The 20,755-nt window shown below is 45.2% G+C and overlaps 1 protein-coding gene across 7 annotated transcripts in view; it reads right to left on the minus strand.

Annotated features, from left to right (window-relative positions):
- Positions 1-4,010: 4,010 nt before the first annotated feature.
- CBLB (Cbl proto-oncogene B) overlaps positions 4,011-20,755 on the minus strand; it is a 226,022-nt gene continuing 209,277 nt past the window's right edge. For 5 of the 7 annotated variants that reach the window (XM_075072555.1, XM_075072552.1, XM_075072560.1 and 2 more), the window contains 2 exons: positions 19,193-19,312; positions 4,011-4,907 (listed from right to left, as the gene is read on the minus strand). In XM_075072555.1, coding sequence (XP_074928656.1) covers positions 4,642-4,907; positions 19,193-19,312 — 386 coding nt within the window. In that variant the 3' untranslated portion in view covers positions 4,011-4,641. The remainder of the gene's footprint in view (positions 4,908-19,192; positions 19,313-20,755) is intronic. The other 2 variants (XM_075072562.1, XM_075072561.1) reach the window with 1 other exon arrangement.

Genomic DNA, 20,755 nt, shown 5'->3' on the forward strand with positions numbered 1-20,755 from the left:
TTGTGTGCTTAAAGTTACATATGTTCACAGGCATTTGCAAGATTAAACATTTTTTAAATAGTTAAAGACATTTTAGGGAATCAAATTATTGTCAGATTTACCCCTCTCAAGCCCATTAAGCTTTAAAGCTATTAACTGAAACAGGTCTGAGACATCTCATATTCCATTATGTAAGAGTGTCTGATTCTACGATCTTTAGACAATCAAGCAAATCATAGACTTTAAGGTCAGAAGGGACCATTATGATCATCTAGTCCGACCTCCTACACAACACAGGCCACAGAATCTCACCAACACAGGCCACAGAATCTCACCCACTCACTCCTGTAACAAACCCCTAACCTATATCTGAGCCACTGAAGTCCTCAAATCATGGTTTAAAGACTTCAAGGTGCAGAGAATCCTCCACCAAGTGACCTGTGCCTCACGCTACAGAGGAAGGCAAAAAAAACCCAGGGCCTCTGCCAATCTGAATGGAATTTTTAGAGTGTAAAGCCACTACCTATGCTATTATGTTATAAAGGTTTTTAAACGCGTGTACAAAAAACAAGTCATGTCAAACAGGCTGGGAATGCTATTAAAAAAATTTAAAAAAGCTTGTGTAGAAATAATTTAAAAATATTTTACATGACTGTTCTTGCTTCTTAACTGAAATTTGGTGGTGTCATTTATTATAAATTCCTGAATAAAATTTACAAAATGAAAGCATCTGTGCCAGTTTTATCCAATATGATTGGAAATTCCAATACATGATCTGCAGATTGTTTGCTTCTCTGTGCAATGCATTTTTTTCCATTGTTGCTATTACTGGCAGTTATGTTAGAGCTATAATTAAGCAATTCTAATAAAATTGCAACATTTACCTTAACAGCATGTATCATTTTGAATTTATATTTGGCTGAAATGCTAGAATGTTATCAATATGATGCAGGAAAGAAACCAATTAAAAAAGCTGAAAACAGCATACTTTGTGAAAAAAAAAGGGGGGGGGATTTACTTAAACAGAGAACACTGAGTAAAACTTCAGCCAAAAGCTTTTATTATCCCTACCCAAAGAATGAACACTGAAAGAAAGCTGCAAATGCCCTTTTCTAGTACATGAAATCATGTGCTTAGATTGAAGTAGAACAGAAACTCATCCCTGTAGCTCAAATACCTCTGATCATCTTCTTTCACTGGACCAAGACAGATTAATGATGGCCATCATGCTATGCTTTGTGATCCTGAAAAGGAACGATTTGTTTCTTTTAAAACAAATAAGCTGTTAATGAAATGGAACTCTAGATATATAATGGTAATTTCCACTAGGTTCTCTCAGTGATTTTGAATTCCTTACTTGAGACGTTTGGTTGTCCTTAAATCTTTAAAATAAATCCATTTGTCGCTGAGATCTGATCTTCTAAGTCAGGCCTGCACAACTCGTAAAGCAGTGAGGGCCACATTATTCCAAAGAAAACAGCTGAGGGCCGAAACCTCTCGGCCCTGCAGAAACACCCCGCCCCAGGGCCGCCCAGCCCTACAGAAACAAACCCGTCTTCCCCAGCGCCGCCCCACCAAAATGGCTGTGGGCAAAAAAGGAAGGTTGGGGGCGTGGGGAGGTGATACTTTATTTTAAATCAACCAGGGGCTCCCAGCTGAAGAGGTGGCTGGGAGCCCTCAGGGTCAAATTAAAGGGCCCGTGGCTCCGGCAGCTGGGGGAACCCAGCAGGACCGGCTCTAGGTTTTTTGCTGCCCTAAGCAAAAAAAAATTTGGCTGCCCCTCTTCCCAGCCCTTGGCTCCCCTCTGGACCCCCCTGCTGTCCCAGTCCTGGGCCATCCCCCCACCCACCCAACACATCCCCTGCTGCCCCAGCTCTGGGCTTTCCCCTTTCTTCCCCACCAGTGCCCTCCCCCCACCCCGCTGCTGACCAAGCCCTGGGCTCCCCCAACACTGCCCCCCACACACTCCCTGCCACCCCAGCCCTGGGTCACTTGGTAACTCGCTCCCAGGTGGGTCATTCAGCAGGAATTTTAGATGTGCACAAAACACAGACAGGATTGGTTTCCCATATGGTTACAGAGCTGCAGTAAAGTGGAACAATTTTCAGCTTGTGTGATTGGAGGATATCTGGATGCATATTATAAGACTGTCCTCCATAAATAGGAAAGTTGAGGTGCCGTTTGTTATCTTTTTGTTCCACCTTTCTTTCTATGGGGAATTTGCAATGCAATATCATGTCTCCTTTCAAACAAACAAAAAGGCAATGGCTGTTGACAATAGCAATTCCAGTCTAATAAGGCATTTCTTGCTCAATTTTATCCTACTTTTCTAAGCAAGTTTACAGTGAATCAGTATATTTGACTTGGGAGAATGAAGTAACAGCTGCCCAAACTGAGCATGAGCACTCCTGAATTCCGAGGTGTTCAAATCTGGAAGGCAGGTTGCGGGGGGGGGGGGGGGGGGGGGCCTAATGGCTCCATGAGGAGCAGGCAGCAACTTTCTGGAGCTGCATGGAGCCAGACACGCTGCTCTGAGTGGCAGCGGTAAGGGGCTGAGGGTTGGAGAAGGGTAGGGAGTTGCGGGGGGGGCAGTCAAGGGACAGGGAAGCGGGGGGGTTCGATGAGGCGGAGGTTCGGAGGGGCAGTCAGGCGACAGGCAGCAGTTGGATAGGCATGGGATCCCAGGGGTTTATCAGGGGACAGGGTAGGGGGTGGAGTCTTGGGGGGAGTCTCAGGAGGGGGCAGTTGGGGAACAAGGAGAAGGGAGGCTTAGATAGGGGCAGGGGTCTCGAGAGGGGCCAATCGGGGGACAAGAGCAGGCAACAATTTAGATAGGGGGTGGTCCTGGGGGTCAGGGGTCCGGGGAGGGGGCAATCAGCGGCCATTGGCTGGGATTCAAAGGGCTCTGGGCTGCCCCGGCAGCAGCGGGGAGCCCTGAGCCCTTTAAATCCCAGCTGCAGCTGGGAATCTCTGCAGGCAGCCCAGAGCCCTCTGACTCCTGGCCGCGGCTGGGATTCAAAGGGCTCTGGGCTGCCCGCAGAGCGCCATGTGCGGGGGATTTAGAATCCTCCCACGAGCCGCACAGTGAGGCTCCGTGGGCCGTATGTGGTGTAGGCCTGTTCTATGTGGTGTAACTTTTACAACTTGCCATGAGTAAAGGAGAAAACTGAAAGATAAAAAGGAAATAAATATATACCACAACCTAAGTTTATCACAACTTGCAAGATCATGTACTGGCCATATTTTAAAATACTGGAACTACTCTACCCTCCACATGGTTCATCTGTTCAACAGTAAGAGGAGTGGAAAAAAGAATTCCAGTGTTTTCTACAAGAACAGGAAAACAGCAATATGAGAATTACTGTGGAAAGTCTGGACTCTTAATCTGAGAGTCCAGCAAGAACAAAAAACAAAAGGACTTGATTTGGCTTGCATCAATCTGTGATTTACATTTTTTTTTTTAAAAAAAAAAAAATCAGATTGAGGTAACACTGTTCCACCCATGGCAAAGAGATCTAAGATGTTTCCATCTATGCAGGGATAGTGAATTTGAGCATGAAACAGTTTAATGCAATAGTGTGAACAGAAAGATTACTAAAGAGCTTTGTAAAAAGTATTCCTACAGTAGCATTAGGACTTAACAGTGCATCAGAGATTTAAAGTTCCCATGTCAATATAAACTGGTCCCTAAAGCCATGATGAACCAGAGGACAAATCACTCAAACAGGAAATTAACCGTCATCCACTTTGCAGAAGATAGGACTGTAATTTACCTGATCATTAACATAATTCAGCAAGATTCCCCATTATCCAGTATGCCTAAGGATACGTAAGGCACGAACAACAGGTGCCCTTGGTATGTAACTTAAGTACAACACCAACATCTGCATTCACATTTTTAAAAGTTGTCATATGTCATGTTCTTAGGTTCATTACTGCATGTGTTTTTTTTTAAACTGGGAACTACATAAATCAAGACCTTGAAGACTACAGGTAACACAATCCATAATAAAAAGAAAAGCTGCCCAACGTCACTGTCAAAATACCTTTAAAAAGGCAGTTCATAGACAAAAAATAATGCATTATACATTCAGTTTTCCCTCTCGCAATAACAAAGCAATCTCAGAAGAAAACAGTCAGTAGTGAAGGCCACATACTATTTTTTTTTTGCATTTGTTTGATAAGTTGAAATGCAAAAACCATTAAAGCCTCTTATAAAAGGAGAAATGGAAATACAGAGCTTCTGGAAAAAATGATTTAGTTGATGGGGTGGTCAGCATGGAAAATGCGGCAAATGCTACAGCTGAACTGACCACCGTACAAGGGAATCTAAACAGGAACACAGTACAAGTGTCAACTTGCCAACTTGTAAACAAGAAAAAAGCATTTCACAGATTCAAAGTTCAAGGGAAGTAAACTTCTTAAAATAATTTTGTCAGTTCAACCCTGATTTTAAAAGTATGGCTAGCAAAAATACAGAAGCCTTGGCCCATCTATGAGTCTTGATCAGAGCAGCCATCTTCCTCTGATAAACTGCTGGAAACAGACTCTCTTCTAAGGATGACAAGAGAAGAAAACTCTCTCAAATTCTCTCTCCTGCTCTCAGTTCCACACACACACACACATCCATGGAATTCATCTGCTGCAGGGACTTGCATGCTGCTATAGATTGAGACGTGGGGAGACTGGAGGAGGAAAGCAGGCAAATTCTCTTAAAATACTACGAGCCACATCAACATTATTCTGGGCTATTTCAAGTGCCCTCTTCACTTCTTCAAAAGAAAAGCCCTCTCCCATAAGTTTTGCAATTTTTGCATCCACATTTTCCAAGGAGGTGTCAGAGTTGTATGCTTTTCTGTGATGGATTTCTGGTGCAGTCCTGCGAGGAAGTGGTTTAGGGGGTCTGGCTGGTGCTTGTGAACCATCTGCTTAAAAAAAAAGAGACAATCACTACAAACTGGTTTAAACGTGATGTAACAAGGTAGTGCTCAGTAGTTCAGGCCTCAAGTTAAGGGAGAACTCAAAACCAAGTTTTACAAAGTCTATTAAGAGGACTGTTCTAATGAATTCCTTTCTTTAGCTTTGAAATTCTGGTGGAAACTGTATTAAAACATTCGCCAGAAGTGTTCACAACCTAAACGGTGCAGCCTTATGTTAATAATGCAGTAAGAATCTGAAAGTGGAAGAGACTAGTTCAGTGGTTCTCAAAATTTTGTACTGGTGACCTCTTTCACATAGCAAGCCTCTGAGTGTGACCCCCCTCCCCTTATAAATTAAAAATACTCTTTAATATATTTATCATCATTATAAATGTAGGAGACAAAGTGGGGTTTGGAGTGGAGGCTGACAAGCTTGTGACCTGCCATGTAATAACCTCATGACCCGCTGAGGGGTCCCCCCCAGTTTGAGAACCCCTGGACTAGTCTATATTTGCATTGTCCAAACTAGGCAAAAAAGTATAAAAACCACCATAAGTGGTAAAAATTAAAACTGAATATCACCAACAAGGATTTAGTCACACTTTTATTCAGGAAATTGTACAAATCAGTAGACTACGTAAAAGAAGACTCTCACCAAATAAACCTGAAGAGGAGAAACTAGCATTCATTTGTACATCATGAGCATGTATTTCAGTCATTTGTAGTTTATTTCATGCATGTCAAGGGTGCTTGCTACATAGGAAAATCATTATTTCCTCATTCTGTCCCTCAAAAAAATTAATAGTCCAATGAATTTCAGTGGTGAGAAAAAGATCCCTAAATTTTCCTCCCCAAATATCACAGTTCATACATTTCAGATGTTGGCTGGGTACACTACAGCCTGTCTGCAGTGCTTCACGGGAATGTTAACCTTCACAGTTAACACTGCCACTAAGAATCATGATGTGCTGATGCAAAGAGCTAATAGCCACAGCTTCTAATCTTTTCAGAGTCAAGGGGTTAGGACTCGAGTAAACTTGGGACTTTGCCCAAACCTCTTTATCCTTGCTGAGACTACACTAAGAAGCTTAAATACAAGATGGCATACAGCAAAAATGCTTTGAGTGGAAGTATTTGTTTGGTTTTTTTGTTTTTGTTTTTTAAGGCTTTCAAACCTTTGAGAAGAATTCTGAAAAGTTCTACTGACGATAGTGTTCCAATATGTAATTAGAGAAAGTTGATGGCAATAACATTTTCCAGTTTATTTATACTGGTGGCAATAACATTTTGTTTTTTTCAAATCTTCCAGATATATCGTGTTAATGCAAAGGAGCATAATAATTTCATTATCAAAGTTATACAGCTATTCAATTTTATACAGGGAGAATATCTGGATTGTAATCCCACAGAGCATGTTAAACATCTCCAACGGATCAACCTAGTCATTTATGTAGATCAGGGGTAGGGCAATCTATGGCACGCATGCCAAAGGCAGCACGCGAGCTGATTTTCAGTTGCACTCACACTGCCTGGGTCCTGACCACCAATCCGGGGGGCTCTGCATTTTAATTTAATTTTAAATGAAGCTCCTTGAATATTTTAAAAACCTTATTTACTTTACATATGACAATAGTTTAGTTATATATTATAGACTTATAGAAAGAGACCTTCTAAAAACGTTAAAATGTGTTACTGGCAGGCGAAACTTTAAATTAGAGTGAATAAATGAAGACTCAGCACAGAACTTCTGAAAGGTTGCCGACCCTTGGAGTAGATCTTTACAAGATGCATTTCCTGACTCAGTTTTAATGCCAACAAGCTCTTCTGAGTGCATCAGTATGGGAATTCTATTTTTAAGTCAGACAAGACCCAGGAAATACTTTTCTAGAAAGATGGTGGAGTTAATATAACAAATAGATGAGAGTAATTTTATTCAGATTTCACATTAAAAGACTGGGTTTAATCTTGTGCTGGAAACATTGCTTATTTTCTACACAATATGCTGATGAGAAAAACAGCAGATAGGATTATTTTGTCTTTATAAAGGACACTGAAGATGAAAAATGCTATGTAAATGCTAATGATAAAAACACAGCACAAGGCAGGTTTGAGCCTACTAGAGAAAGGGGTGTGAAACACTTGTAGGATTAGGTGATTAGCAATATTTCAGGAAATTTAGTTACCAGTAAGAGAGAGGAATAAGTAAAATCAGGAATTCAAACTTATTTTACAAAATTCAATTTACAGTATTATTGAAGAATATGGTCCATAATTAAAATGAAAGTATGTACAATATTAGAAAATTACAAGACAAATAATATAACATATGTAAATCTGAGGCTAAAAATATGACTATCAAAGCAATTTTAGAAAAATGATTATAAGGAAAAGTACCGATATCTAAAGAATAAATAATACAATTAAATTTGATACAGTTTTAGCGTGTGTGTGTGAAAGAGAGAGAGAATAACTAATACTGGCATCTCCAATCTGAACCCAAACGTGGAGTTTTTTTCTTGACTAAAAACTTCTTGCTGCCTAAAACCTGCTGAAGCAATCGTGCCATTTAGGCAGACCATTTTAAATTCTTTTTCAAGATTTACAACACATGCATTTTCTTCTCACTCCACCAATGTCTCTATAGCACAGGTCCTTTTAAATCTCCAGCCCTCACTCTCTATGTAACTCAATTCCCTGTTTTTTTTAAATGCTGACACCTCTCTCAATATCTTCACGTCCATATAAAATTTTTGCGGAATATGAGTATCCTGTTAGTATTTTTAAGTTCAGAATCTAAGCTTAAACTGCGCTTCCATCAGAGGCATTTAAACAGGCCTTTCTTTCCTGCCACACACACTGATGCATCAGCCACCTTGGATTCTTAAAAAAATCTCTAGCTGAGTTTTCAGTTAATTGTATATTCGTATATTTCAATTAATTGTTTCAGCCTCTGAGCAGGCAGCCTCAATCATGGACACTTCTGTTTCCATGCTGCCTTCAACCCTTAGGAAACTAACTAATCCAAAAGCAGATAACGCCCTGGGACCAGCTAATTTAATAAATGACTATGGTTCACTAGCAGAAGGTGAGGGGGAGAAAGTCTGTGGCAGGGAGAAAGAAGCCTCCTAGGCTGCCAAGAGGCAGGGATAAATCAGGACTCTTGCTGCCCAGGTAATGATGCCAAACAGCTTCATTTCCCCCTGCAGTGAGCCATCTCCTCTGTTCCCTTCCTGCTTTTTAAACATGTCCCATCAGCTGCTGCTACAAGTCTGGGAAGCAGCAGGGATAAGCAGCACCATGCAAACATGCCTGCTGGTGGGTGAGAGTGAGGAAGCAGGCTTGTCATGTGAGGGTCTCTGTGGAGTGGAGAAAGGCAGACAAGTCTATTTGGGGGTAGAGGAAAAAACACCTTCAAGGGGATGTTAGAGAGCCAAGGGGATCTCGCATTTTGAGGAGCTCAGGGAGCCTGAGTGAAGAACTTCAGTGCCTCACTGTAGGATGCTAAGAACATGTAAATCTTCCTCAGAGCCCTAAAGCCTGGGGCTCTACAAGTCACAGTGCTCATGCAGATGCTTGCAGACAAGATGAGTTTGAACTATATTTAAATCAACCTTTAAGTATGTAACAATAGCAAAAATGCACTGAGCCAGATGAATTTTTCCTCTCTTTTATAAATAATGTAACGAAGGCAAAACATGATTTTACATTTATATTTATTAGCGCACCTCGGAGCAATGTGGACAATGGCATAACAGTGCATTAAAAAGGCCAGATCATAGGCAGGGCTCCGAAAGGCGCACAGCTTTGAACCCATTTCGCACAGAGCATACAAGTGCAATGCTAAGGAGAAACAATACATGTATACACAAGGGGACTGATTCTCCATTACCTTGCACCTTGGGTAGTCATTTACATTTGAGCAAAGTGAGTGCAGAAGTCAGACTGCTCCGTTCACTCATACCAGTTGTAGCATGTTACACCCACTTTCCGCAGGTGTAACTGACTGCACAAAGGTCCAAGGCAGTGGAAATCGCAGCTGAGCAAGAGAAGAAAAGGTGGTGTGTGTGTGTGTGTGTGTGTGTGTGTGTGTGTTCATTCTAGAATTAGCGATTTCTCCCCTCTCATTATTTTTACCTGAACTCCCTCAGAATTTACACCATCACAATGTTTGTGTTACACATAAATCCTCTGGAACAATGAAAAAGCGGAAATTGAGAGCCATTTTTTAAATTTTCAGTGCTAAATAAATTGCTGTGTTTGGTACTTAGATACCAAAGTGACAGGTGTCAAAGACAAAAAACATATACTATATTTCACCATACACAACCTACTTTCTTGATATTAAGGAATTCTAAAGGGCTGTCATTCAAAATATACCTGATAGTTCTCTTAATAATGAGAGATACATTTGCCTTTACAAGTCAGCAATTAAGCTGAATGTTCTAGTGAAGCAGGTATTATTCTCATTTTATAAATAGACAGCCTGAGGCACAGGGAGGTCCAGTGACAAGGTGAACAGTGAGTCAGTGGCGGTGCTAGGAATAGAATTTGCTCTAATGAGTGGACTACATTCACTTCCTAACACAGATCCAACAGCAATCTTAAAAGAGGTTTTGAATGAACAACTGCTGGCTATCAGAGATGAATGGTTAAGGAATAACTCAAACACTAAGTTATAGTCTCCATACAAGGTTATCTTTTGGAAACCTGAAGTAAGTTGAATCTGTTCATTCTGAAACTTATTAATTCCATAGGATGGAATTACAACCACTACAAATACAACTTTGTTAAATCATGCTATGCTATATTTGGAAACAGTTGTCATTTAATTCAAATTAAATTGAAAAAACTTTTATGTACATAGCATGCTGGATTAGTATATTTATAGCATAGGTTAAAGCATATGAATATGTTAGGAGATGGTTATGCAAAACATCTAAGTAATGAAGTATTTACTAAGCAATATCAAGAAAACTATTTGAAATCTTAAATAGCAAGCATCTTGCAGTCATTTTGCAGAATTAACAACTTCTCTGCATCAGCTTCCTTTGTGGAGGGCTTTAAAATACACCTTTAAAATAGTCCATTAAAAGACTATGCAGAAATGTAAATTACCGTGTGAAAAGCAAACAAGTCCTTTTTAAGTGAGCTTTAAAGAAAAGCCTTAGAAATAATATAAAATTCACTATCTTCTATTTTGAATGGATGAAGAAATCATTGTGTTCTTATATTCGTAGAGGGAAAATGGTATGCCGTGTTGTTGTAGGCATGTCAATCCCAGGATATTAGAGAGAGACAAGGTGGGTGAGGTAATATCTTCTTCAGAAGAGCTCTGTGTAAGCTCAAAAGCTTGTCTCACTAACTAACAGAAGTTTGTCCAATAAAAGGTAATACCTGACCTACCTTGTCTCTCTAATACCTTTAAGATGATTAGCTTGTTTAATATGTATATTAAAACAGCACCTAGAAGCCCTTCAGTCAGAATCAGGGTCTTTCTGCCTAGCAGAATGGGGCAAGAGCCCTGCCCTTAAGATTTTATAAACTAACACACATGCTATAAAACCCGTTTTCAATGCTATTTAAATAGTGAGCACCAGCATTCTGTTAGGGGAATTGTAAACGCTATCATTTATTTGAGACATCAAACTGAGGTTCTAAACAGTGGTGATCATTAAAAATCCCCCTGACACTTTTCATGCTTAATTCTGCCTGTAATTTCAATTGGAAAGTGTTCTTCACTTCCTGATCTATACTGCAGTATACTGGTGTAACATACTGTTAAAGGAACAATGTCAACTTTACTGTTTAAAAAAAAATATATATATCACACTTTGGTTGGAAAAATCTATCACCTACTGTTGTTGCAAGTAACACCTACAATTGCTAAAACTGACAGACAAAAAAAAACCCACGGTTACTCACTTTTGTAACTGTTGTTCTTCGAGATGTGTTGCTCATATCCATTCCAGTAGGTGTACGCGCCGCGCGTGCACGTTCGTCGGAAGACTTTTACCCTAGCAACTCCAGCGGGCCGGCAGGTCGCCCCCTAGAGTGGCGCCGCCATGGCGGGTAATATATACCCCTGCCAGCCCGCCCGCTCCTCAGTTCCTTCTTGCCGGCTACCCCGACAGTGGGGAAGGAGAGCGGGTGTGGAATGGATATGAGCAACACATCTCGAAGAACAACAGTTACAAAGGTGAGTAACCGTGTTTTCTTCTTCGAGTGATTGCTCATATCCATTCCAGTAGGTGATTCTCAAGCCTTACTAGGCGGTGGGGTCGGAGTGAGAGGTCGGCCAGTGCGCAACACGGCAGAGCCGAAGGCCGCTCATCCCTGGACTGCTGGACTAGGGCATAATGGTAGCGAAGGTGTGCCCAGAGGACCAGGTCGCTGCCCTGCAGATTTCCTGGACGGGAACTTGCGCAAGGAACGCCGTCGATGATGCCTGGCTCTAGTAGAATGCGCAGTTACATGGCCCGAAGGGAGACGGGCCAGGTCGTAACACGCCCGTATACAGGACTTCCCCACGAGGAGAATCCTCTGCGGGAGACTGGTAACCCTTTAACTCGCTCAGCTACGGCCACAAAGAGTTGGTGGATTTACGGAACGTTTGTGCCCTCTCTATAAAAAGGCGAGGCCCTACGCATGTCTAAGTAGTGTAACTGTTGCTCCCTGTGAGACGAATGAGGTTTCGGAAAGAATACGGTAGGAATATGTCCTGGTTGACATGAAAGGCCGAGACAACTTTGGGAGAAAAGGCGGGTGCAGCCTCAGTTGTACTTGTCCCGGTGGAACACCGTATACGGGGGCTCCACCACGAGGGCGCGCAGCTCTGACACGCGCCTAGCAGAAGTGATGGCCACCAGGAATGCTGTCTTCCAGGCAAGTAGAGGAGGGAACACCTAGCCAGCGGCTCAAAGGGGGAATGAGACGGGACAACACCAGGTTGGATCCAAGAGGGGGCTGGGTGGAGGACCTGGGGGTAAAGACGCTCCAGCCCTTTAAGGAATCTAGTCACTATCGGGGTGAGAAACAGAGCGGCCGTCGCTCCCCGGTGGAAGGTGGAGATAGCCGCTAAGTGGACCCAGAGAGGGTACCGCCAGGCCTTGCTGCTTGAGCGACCAAAGGTATTTGAGACGATGGGGATGGAACCTCGGTGGGTTGGAAGCACCTCTCCGCGCACAGCACGTAAAAACGTGTCCATTGGCTACGTATGTCGCCCTCGTAGATGGCTTCCTACTCCAGGAAGGACCTGCCTCACTGGGGAAGAGCAATGCAACTCGGACCTAGTCACCACGCAGGAGCCACGCTAGAGTGCAGCGACTGGAGTCCGGGTGGCAAGTCGCCGTGGTCTTGCGTGATCAGATCCAGGTAAAGGAGCAGGGGAACAGGGTCCGCTACCGAGGTCCAGCAGCAAGAGGAACCAATGCTGCCGGGGCCATGCCGGAGTGAATCAGAATCAAGCGGGCCCTGTCCTGCGCCACCTTCAGAAGACCTTGGGGATTAACGGGAACGGAGGGAATGGCATAGAAGAGGTGCGTCACCCACGGAATCAGAAAGACGTCTGCCACCGAGCCCGGCTCGTGACTTGGGAAGAGCAAAACATCGGGCACTTCCTGTTCCTGCGGGATGCAAAGATGTCCATGTGGGGATGCCCCCACCTTCGGAAGAGCGCAAGGGCGACGTCTGGGCGAAGGGACCACTCGTTGGAGCAAAGGACCAGCTGAGACGATCCGCCAGGTATTCTGAGCCCCCGGGAGAAAGGAGACGTAGGTGAACGAGTGGGGCTATGCAAAAGTCCCACAACGTCATGGCTTCCCGACAAAGAAGAGGAGATCTCGTTCGGCCCTGCTTGTTCACATAGTTATACCACCGCTGTGTTGTCGATAAAACCGAAACAGCGGCCTGGATCTGCCGATGGAACGCTTGACAAGCAAGGGACCGCCCTCAATTCTCGCCGTTGATATGGAGGGCGAGTTCGGGAGGAGACCAGCACCCTGGGTCCGCAGGGTACTAGGTTGAGCTCCCATCCAAGTCCGACGCGTCCAGTTGTTCAGGGACAGTGAGGGCTGGGCGGATGGAACGGAAGCCCTGCACACACAACGGACTGATCCAGCACCTTGCTTGGGAGAAAATGGGCTCCTGGGGACACGTGATTGAATTGTATCAAAGACGGCCTGGCCGGACGACTGAGGGATGAGGCCAGGATTGTAGGGGCCGGAGCGGGTCGCGCGTGTGCCGTAACAAAGTGCAGGCGCCATGTGCCCAAAAGTGTCAGGCTCAAGTGCGAATGGAGGTTAGAGGTGTCTGCAGCTGTGGATGATGGCTGACAAAGCTGGAAACCGTGACAAGGAGAACGGCCTGGCTATGGTGGAGTCTAGAATGGCGCCGATAAACTCTATCTTTGAGTAGGGGATAGCGTGGACTTCTCCGCGTTGAGCCATCACAGCTAGACTCGAGAAAAGGCTCTGACATGCGGACTGCGCAGGGATCGGTCCTCTGAAGGTCCCTGGATAGCCCTGTCGTGAGGTAGGAAACAGTGCACACGACTGCGACGAAGAAAGGCGGACGACTACAGCCATGATTTGTGAACACTCTCGGGCCGTCAAGAGGCGAACGGGAGGCCGTGAATTGATAGTGCCGGGCCGCGACAACGAAGCGAGGAACCTCCGTGGGGCGGGAAGATGGCTATATGGAAATATGATCCTGCATGTCGAGGGCAGCGTCAGTCTCCGGGATCCAGGGATGGAATAATGGTCCCCAAGGAACCTGCTGAACTTTCAACTTGAGTAGGTATTTGTTGAGCTCGCGTAGGTCGAGGATTGGTCTAGACCCCTTGGCCTTGGGGATTCAGAAAGTAATGGGAGTAGACCCCATGCCCCGTCTCGTTCACGGAACCAACCTTCTAATGGCCCCTGTCGGAGGAGGTCACACCTCCTGAGGGACTGCCTCGTGAGAGGGGTCCCTGAAGAGGGACGGGGAGGCGGCGGGAGGGCGGGTAACGAGCAACTGCAGGTGGTATCCAAGCCGCAAGCGTGCGGAGGACCCATCTGTCTGAGGTAAGCTGGCACCATGCCGCGGAAAAGAATGAAAAGACAGTTGGAGAAGAAGGAGATGGATCCGTGGAAGGAACTGGTACGGCGCCTCGGCGCACCTTCAAAATGAGGGACTTCGGCCGAGAAGAGCTTGGAGAGAAAGGAGCCTTGGCTGAGACCCCCCGTTGCCTGATTTGTTATGCGCCTCCGCTTCCTATTGCGCCGCCTGGTAAAGTCCTGCCTTTGCCTGGGTTGGGGGTAAGGCCTGTGCTGCTGCTGAGGCCTGAATGGTCTACGCTGGGTCACCGGCGTATGCATCCCTAGGGCACGCATAATGACCCTATTATCTTTGAGGCTTTGCAGCCGAGGGTCAGTTTTATCCGAAAACAGGCCCTGGCTCTCAAACGGAAGGTCCTGGATGGTATGTTGGAGTTCCGGAGGAAGGCCAGAGACCTGAAGCCATGAGATGCGGCACATAGTGACTCCGGAGGCCAGAGTTCTGGCGGCCGAGTCTGCTGCGTCCAGAGCCGCCTGTAAAGAAGTGCGTGCGACCTTTTTCCCCTCGTCAAGGAGAGCAGCGAACTCCTGACGAGCGTCTTGTGGGAGGAGCTCCTTAAATTTATCAGCCGCCGTCCAGGTGTTGTAGGAGTAGCGGCTGAGCAGAGCTTGCTGGTTGGAGACCCGTAGCTGCAGTGCTCCTGCGGAATAGACTTTGCGGCCAAGCAGGTCCATACGTCTCGCCTCCTTAGATTTGGGGGCCGGAGCTTCTTGCCCATGGTGTTCCCTCTCATTCACAGATTGAGCGACGAGGGAACACGGGCGCGGGTGGACATACAGGTACTCAGAGCCCTTCGAAGGGACCATGTATTTATGCTCCACACCCCGAGCAGTGGGGGGAACGGAAGCCGGTGACTGCCAGATGGTGGTGGCATTGGCTTGGATGGTCCTTATGAAGGGCAGGCCGACACGGGTGGGCGCATTCGCCGAGAGTATGCTCACGACCGGGTTCTCGATCTCAGAGACCTCCTCAGCCTGGGTGTTCATGTTTTGCGCCACACGCCTGAGGAGATCCTGGTGTGCCCTGAGGTCCAGCGGGGGGGGACTGGTGGATGTTGTCCCCGCCACCGCCTCATCTGGGGAGGACGACGAGGAGAGACCTGGCAGGAGAGGGTCTGGTGGCGGCTCTGACTGGAGCAGTGCTTCTGACTCCTGCGGGAGTTCAGCATCCGGAGGATGGGACGGCTGCTCTTCCGCAGGGGATGGAGGAGGGCATGACGAAGTAGCCTCCGGAACCCTGTGCTCTGAGACCGACGATCGGGGGGGAATTTTCTGAGGGCCCTGGTCTTGATGATATGCCCAGGGGGTCCAGAAGCCCCACTGTTGTGGACCATGCTCCTGCTGACTCTCCGAAAAGAGAGCAGCGGGTGCTTCAGCCTCCAGGTACGCACTGTCTGCCCGCGAAGAGACAGAGCCTTGGCGAAAGGGCCATGGCGGAGCCGAGCGGGAGTGGTACGGGTCCCGCCTTGCAGAAGGCGAAGACCTCCTCGGTGCCGGAGATCGGTGCCATGAGCCATACCGGCGCCGCGATCGAGACTGGGACCTACCACCAGCTCAGTGCCGAGAGGTCGACCGGGATCTGGACCGTCGATGGCGGGAACGGCTCCTCGAGTCCCGGTGCCAGTAATGGTGGCTGGATCCGGAACGGTGCCGGCAGTATCGGGACCGGCGCGAAGACGACCTGCGCCGCGAGTATGACCGGTGCTGCCTTGGAGAGCGGTGCCGGGACTGCGAGCGGCGCCGTGAGAGAGACCTCCCTCTGGATCGAGATCAGTGCCGGGATTTTGACCGGTGCCAAGCCGGAGAATCCGGGGACGGTGTTCGCATCGGCATAGGCTTGCCCTTTGATTGTAAAACCCGCACCGCGGTGCTGGGGTTGGCGCAGCACAGGCTCCGTCAAGGCGATGAGTCCCTGGCCGACAAAAGGTCTCGGACGTGGGATCCTCAGCTCTACCCCAGATCTGGCGGGAGCTGGGAGGGATCGACTCGATGACCCGCCGGCCAGAATCGACGAAGTCCCTGGCACAGCCAACACGGCTGTGTCGGCGCCGGGTGCTCTTTCGGGCTGTTTTAGCCGGGGTAGAGGACGTCGAGGGCCTCTTCCCGCGAGCCGTGCCGGAGAAAGTCGGTGCGTGGCGTTTTCGCGGCGCCGGAGAGATCTTGGTGCCAGAGCCGAAGCGGCACTCAGTGCCGAGGACGCAGGTTAAGTGCCGCTTCCATCAGAGCGTCTTGAGGTGCTGGTCTCGCTCCTTCTTGTCCTCGTCTAACGCCTTGTAATGCGGCACTTCTCAGATATGTGCGATTCCCCCAGGCACTTCAAGCAGGCGTCGTGGGGATCGCTGGTGGGCATCGGCTTTTTACAGGCCGAGCACGGTTTGAACCCCAGCGAACCAGCATGAGCCCGGCGCTGGCGCGGGAGGGGCTAGTGCCCCAAACCCGCTAACTATATACAACTATAAACTACACTATACTATACTAGATAAACTATAATTAAACAACACTAGAACTAGAACAATAAACAAAGAGAAGCTAGGGACGTGGAGTCAGTATGCCGCGCTCCACAGTTCCAACGACACGACACGGCGGTAAGAAGGAACTGAGGAGGGGCAGGCTGGCAGGGGTATATATTCCCCCATGGCGGCGCACTCTAGGGGGCACCTGCTGGCCGCTGGAGTTGCAGGTAAAGTTTCCGACGAAAGTGCACGCGCGGCACATACACCTACTGGAAATGGATATGAGCAAATCACTCGAAGAAGAATTCATGTTTTTCAATTATCAGAGGGGTAGCCATGTTAGTCTGGATCTGTAAAAGCAGCAAAGAATCCTGTGGCACTTTATAGATTAACAGACGTTTTGGAGCATGAGTTTTCGTGGGTGAATACCCACTTCATCAGATGCATGTCGCATCTGACGAAGTGGGTATCACCCACGAAAGCTCGTGCTCCAAAACGTGTTAATCTATAAGTGCACGATTCTTGATGTTTTCAATTTTACTTCGTGCATTTCACAATAGTTTACATATGTACATTTCACTGTTTGCCCTGAACAGTTCATCATGGCCCAATCCTAACAGCTACATGCACACAACTCAGTGAAACTACTCAATGATTCGCTCAGGGCCTCTGTTAGCCAGTTCCTCCTGACTGTATGAGCTTTCATGCAGCAAAAGGAGAGAAAATACATTTGTAAAGAACAGGAAAAGTGACTGCAAATAGGCTAAGGACTCAGGGACTGGGTAATAATGAAACTTTTACTTCATTTCTTTTAACTGACTAGATTTATAGTTGACAGTGTCTCTTAAATAGCTGCTTTGCTGTACTGCAAAGTGAGTACACTAATTGGTGTATTAAGTGTTTTTTCTATACATAAAAAGATAGACTCATAGGACTAGAAGGAAACCTTGAGAGGTCATCTAGTCCAGTCCCTGCACTAATGGCAGGACTATTATTTAGACCTTCCCTGATGGATGTGACTTCTAACCTGCTCTTAAAAATCTTTAATGATGCAGATTCCACAACCTTCCCCTATTGCAATTTATTCCAGTGCTTAACCACCCTGACAGCAAGTTTTTCCTAATGTCCAACCTAAACCTCCCTTGCTGCAATTTAAGCCCATTGCTTTTTCTCCTATCCTCAGAAGTTAACAAAAACATTTTTTCACCCTCCTACTTCAACCTTTTATGTACTTGAAAATTGTTATCACGTTCCCCCTCAGTCTTTTCTTTTCCAGACTAAACAAACCCAGTTTTTTCAATCTTCCCTCTCAGGTCATGTTTTCTAGACCTTTAATCATTTTGTTGCTCTTCTCTGGACTTTCAACTTGTCCACATCTTTCCTGAAATGTGGCACCCAGAACTGGACACATTACCCCAGTTAAGGCCTAATTAGTGCAGAGTAGAGCGGAAGAATTACTTCTCATGTCTTGCTTGCAACACTCCTGCTAATACATCCCAGAATTATGTTTGCTTTTTTTTTGAAACAGTGTTACGCTGTTGACTCATATTTAGCTTTTGGTCCACTATGACCCCAGATCCCTTTTTGCAGTACTCCCTCCTAGGCAGTCATTTCCCATTTTGTATGTGTGCAACTGATTGTTCTTTCCTAAGTGGAGCACTTTGTATTTGCCCTTATTGAATTTCATCCTATTTACTTCAGACCATTTAGGCAGTTTGTCCAGATCATTTTGAATTTCAATCCTATCCTCCGAAGTACATGCACCCCCTCCCAGCTTGGTATTGTCCACAAACTTTTAAGTGTATTCTCTATGTCATTATCTAAATCACTGATGAAGATATTGAACAGAACCTGCGGGAACCCACTTCATATGCCCTTCCAGCTTGACTGTGAACCACTGATGATTACTCTCTGGGAACAGTTTTCCAACCAGTTATACACCCACCTTATAGCAGCTCCTTACACACTTTTAGTCTGTCACTGGATCTGTGTGGGGGCAAGGATCCAGCCATGCGAATCCAATTGCAGGATTGGATCCATTATAACTAGACTGTGAAACATTTGAGGTTCCTTCTGGATCAGAGAGGTTACATATTATGGCCATCTTTTCAATTTGTTACATTACGTTGACTGGGCTCTTACAAACTGGATATCACATTTTAGTTGCTTTTGGGTTTCCTGCGTATTTTTAAAATATTTTACGGTGCCCATAGAAGTCACATTAGTACATATCTGAGAGAACAATATAGAGGTTTAAATTATATTTTGTCCACAGAGCAATATAAGGAGAATAAAATTGGAAACAAGAGGCACAGTGGCCCCTGCATGACTTCTGATCTCGTGATCTCCAAAAGAACAGGGAAAATCCTTTATCTTAAAAAAAGAAGAAGAAAAACAGGGATACCAGAATTCACATAAGCATTTAATGTCTATGGCTAGGATTAAAAGGACTCACCTTTAAAAGGGAAAACAATTTTTCTTTTAGTCTACCCACCCTACAGATCATAGACCAGCCACTCTAGGATTTTATGTCCTTTCAGAAGATCCATCTCCATTGTTCCTTTGATGGTTACCTATCTGTTTTTATGTAGGAAGAGAATTGCCAGCTCTTGTTGTGAACAACAGCAGCCTTTCCAAACAAGCAGGATAGTGATGCATGAGCACTGGTTAATGCCTGCCAGTTTGTCTGAGCCAAGATTACTTGCTTTCTTAGGCTGGTACTTTGTCTAAGCACGGTTTTTCTTCTTACCTGAGATGGACGGAAGCGGATCGTAGTCCTGGGATGTTCTATTAGTTTTGACATTTTCCACTGTTAATCTTCGAGCAGGAGGCAAAGGAATTACACTAGTAGCTGGATCAAAAAAGAGATCTATAAAAACAAAAGGATACTTAAAGTTAAAAACATTTGCAAGATTCATGCACACAGGGCCAGATTAGAGCTGTATGAACAAGAAGCTTCAGGAGAGAAGGGATTGTGAATGCAAAACAGGAGTGTTCCCTTTGACTCTCACACACAGTGGGGATGTAACTATGCCTAGTGATAACCAGGGGAGGTGGTTAACTTAATATAGTCTCCCTCCCTAACACATATTAAAGAAACTAGTGATAGGAGTAAGCAAGCTTTGTGTCTGTCTTTGCCAATTACTGAAGACAGATTAAAAAGTCAAAGCAGAAGATTAGAACATTCTCCATTTTTAGGCCCCTGTTGAAGGCAGTACTTCAGCAAGTGCTTAACTTTAAGCAATGCTTAAGAGCTGTCCTGAACAGGTTGCTTTCCTCAACTGAGTCTTCAATCCATTTACCACAGTGGGTGTAGGGATATGTATGTTTTTTTGTGGTGATCAGGTCAGTGATCAGATCACTAGATCTGTTGCATGGCTTGGAAATCACCTGAAGGTTTGTACTGTCACCAATCATAATAAGGCTTTGGAAATCAGTGTCTAAAGAAATATTCAGAAAAAGAATGAAATATCAATCCACACAAGCATGTGTCTCCGTGTAGTCAAAGGCACTTATAAGATTAATGAACAGTGACAGTACAGATCATATCTAATACGTACATATGGAAAATGTTAAGTGACTATAAAATGTACTTTCCAGATTTTATGTGAACATTTATAAGTTATATTAAATTATTATGTTATGTTATTTCCAAATAATTTTACACATAACCTTGTGAATTGCAGGTAACATTCGTTTATCAATGGTACTCAATTTTAGAGTAATTTCTGTCCCTGCAATTCACAAGCATGAACCTTTGATTCTTGTAACTTGCAAAGTCATCCATATGCAGTGGCTTATTTGACAAGATGGATGGTGAACTGAACTGTGACAAGAAAAGTACAGAGTACTAGCACATTATTCAACACTCAGATCTTGACAGATAGCAGAAAATGTCAGAAAGTATCTCCGGGGTTCATCTAATTACTCTCAGGTACTTGTACTGTAACACATTTACTGGAAGCTTTTAGTTGAGGGGTATTTTTTAAATAAGCTAGCCATTTCAGAAGAGTAGTTAAAAAACACTGTGCATTGTTATGCTTTGTTATTTTTTGCTATGTGTTATAGTAAATCTGCCATATTTCATTATGTGATTGATACAACTTCTTGCAATAGCGTGATGTGAACTGAAAAATGTAAACTTGATTTCCAAACGTTTCAGATAATTATCCCCTCTTTTTTGCTGAGCAAAAGGAATACAGCATTTAAACAAACAGAAAAGACGGTTACTCACCTTTGTAACTGTTGTTCTTCGAGATGTGTTGCTCATATTCATTCCAAGTAGGTGTGCGCGCGCCGCGTGCACGTTCGT

The sequence above is a fragment of the Chelonoidis abingdonii genome, chromosome 1 (genome assembly GCF_003597395.2).
Source record: "Chelonoidis abingdonii isolate Lonesome George chromosome 1, CheloAbing_2.0, whole genome shotgun sequence".
NCBI lineage: Eukaryota > Metazoa > Chordata > Testudines > Testudinidae > Chelonoidis > Chelonoidis abingdonii.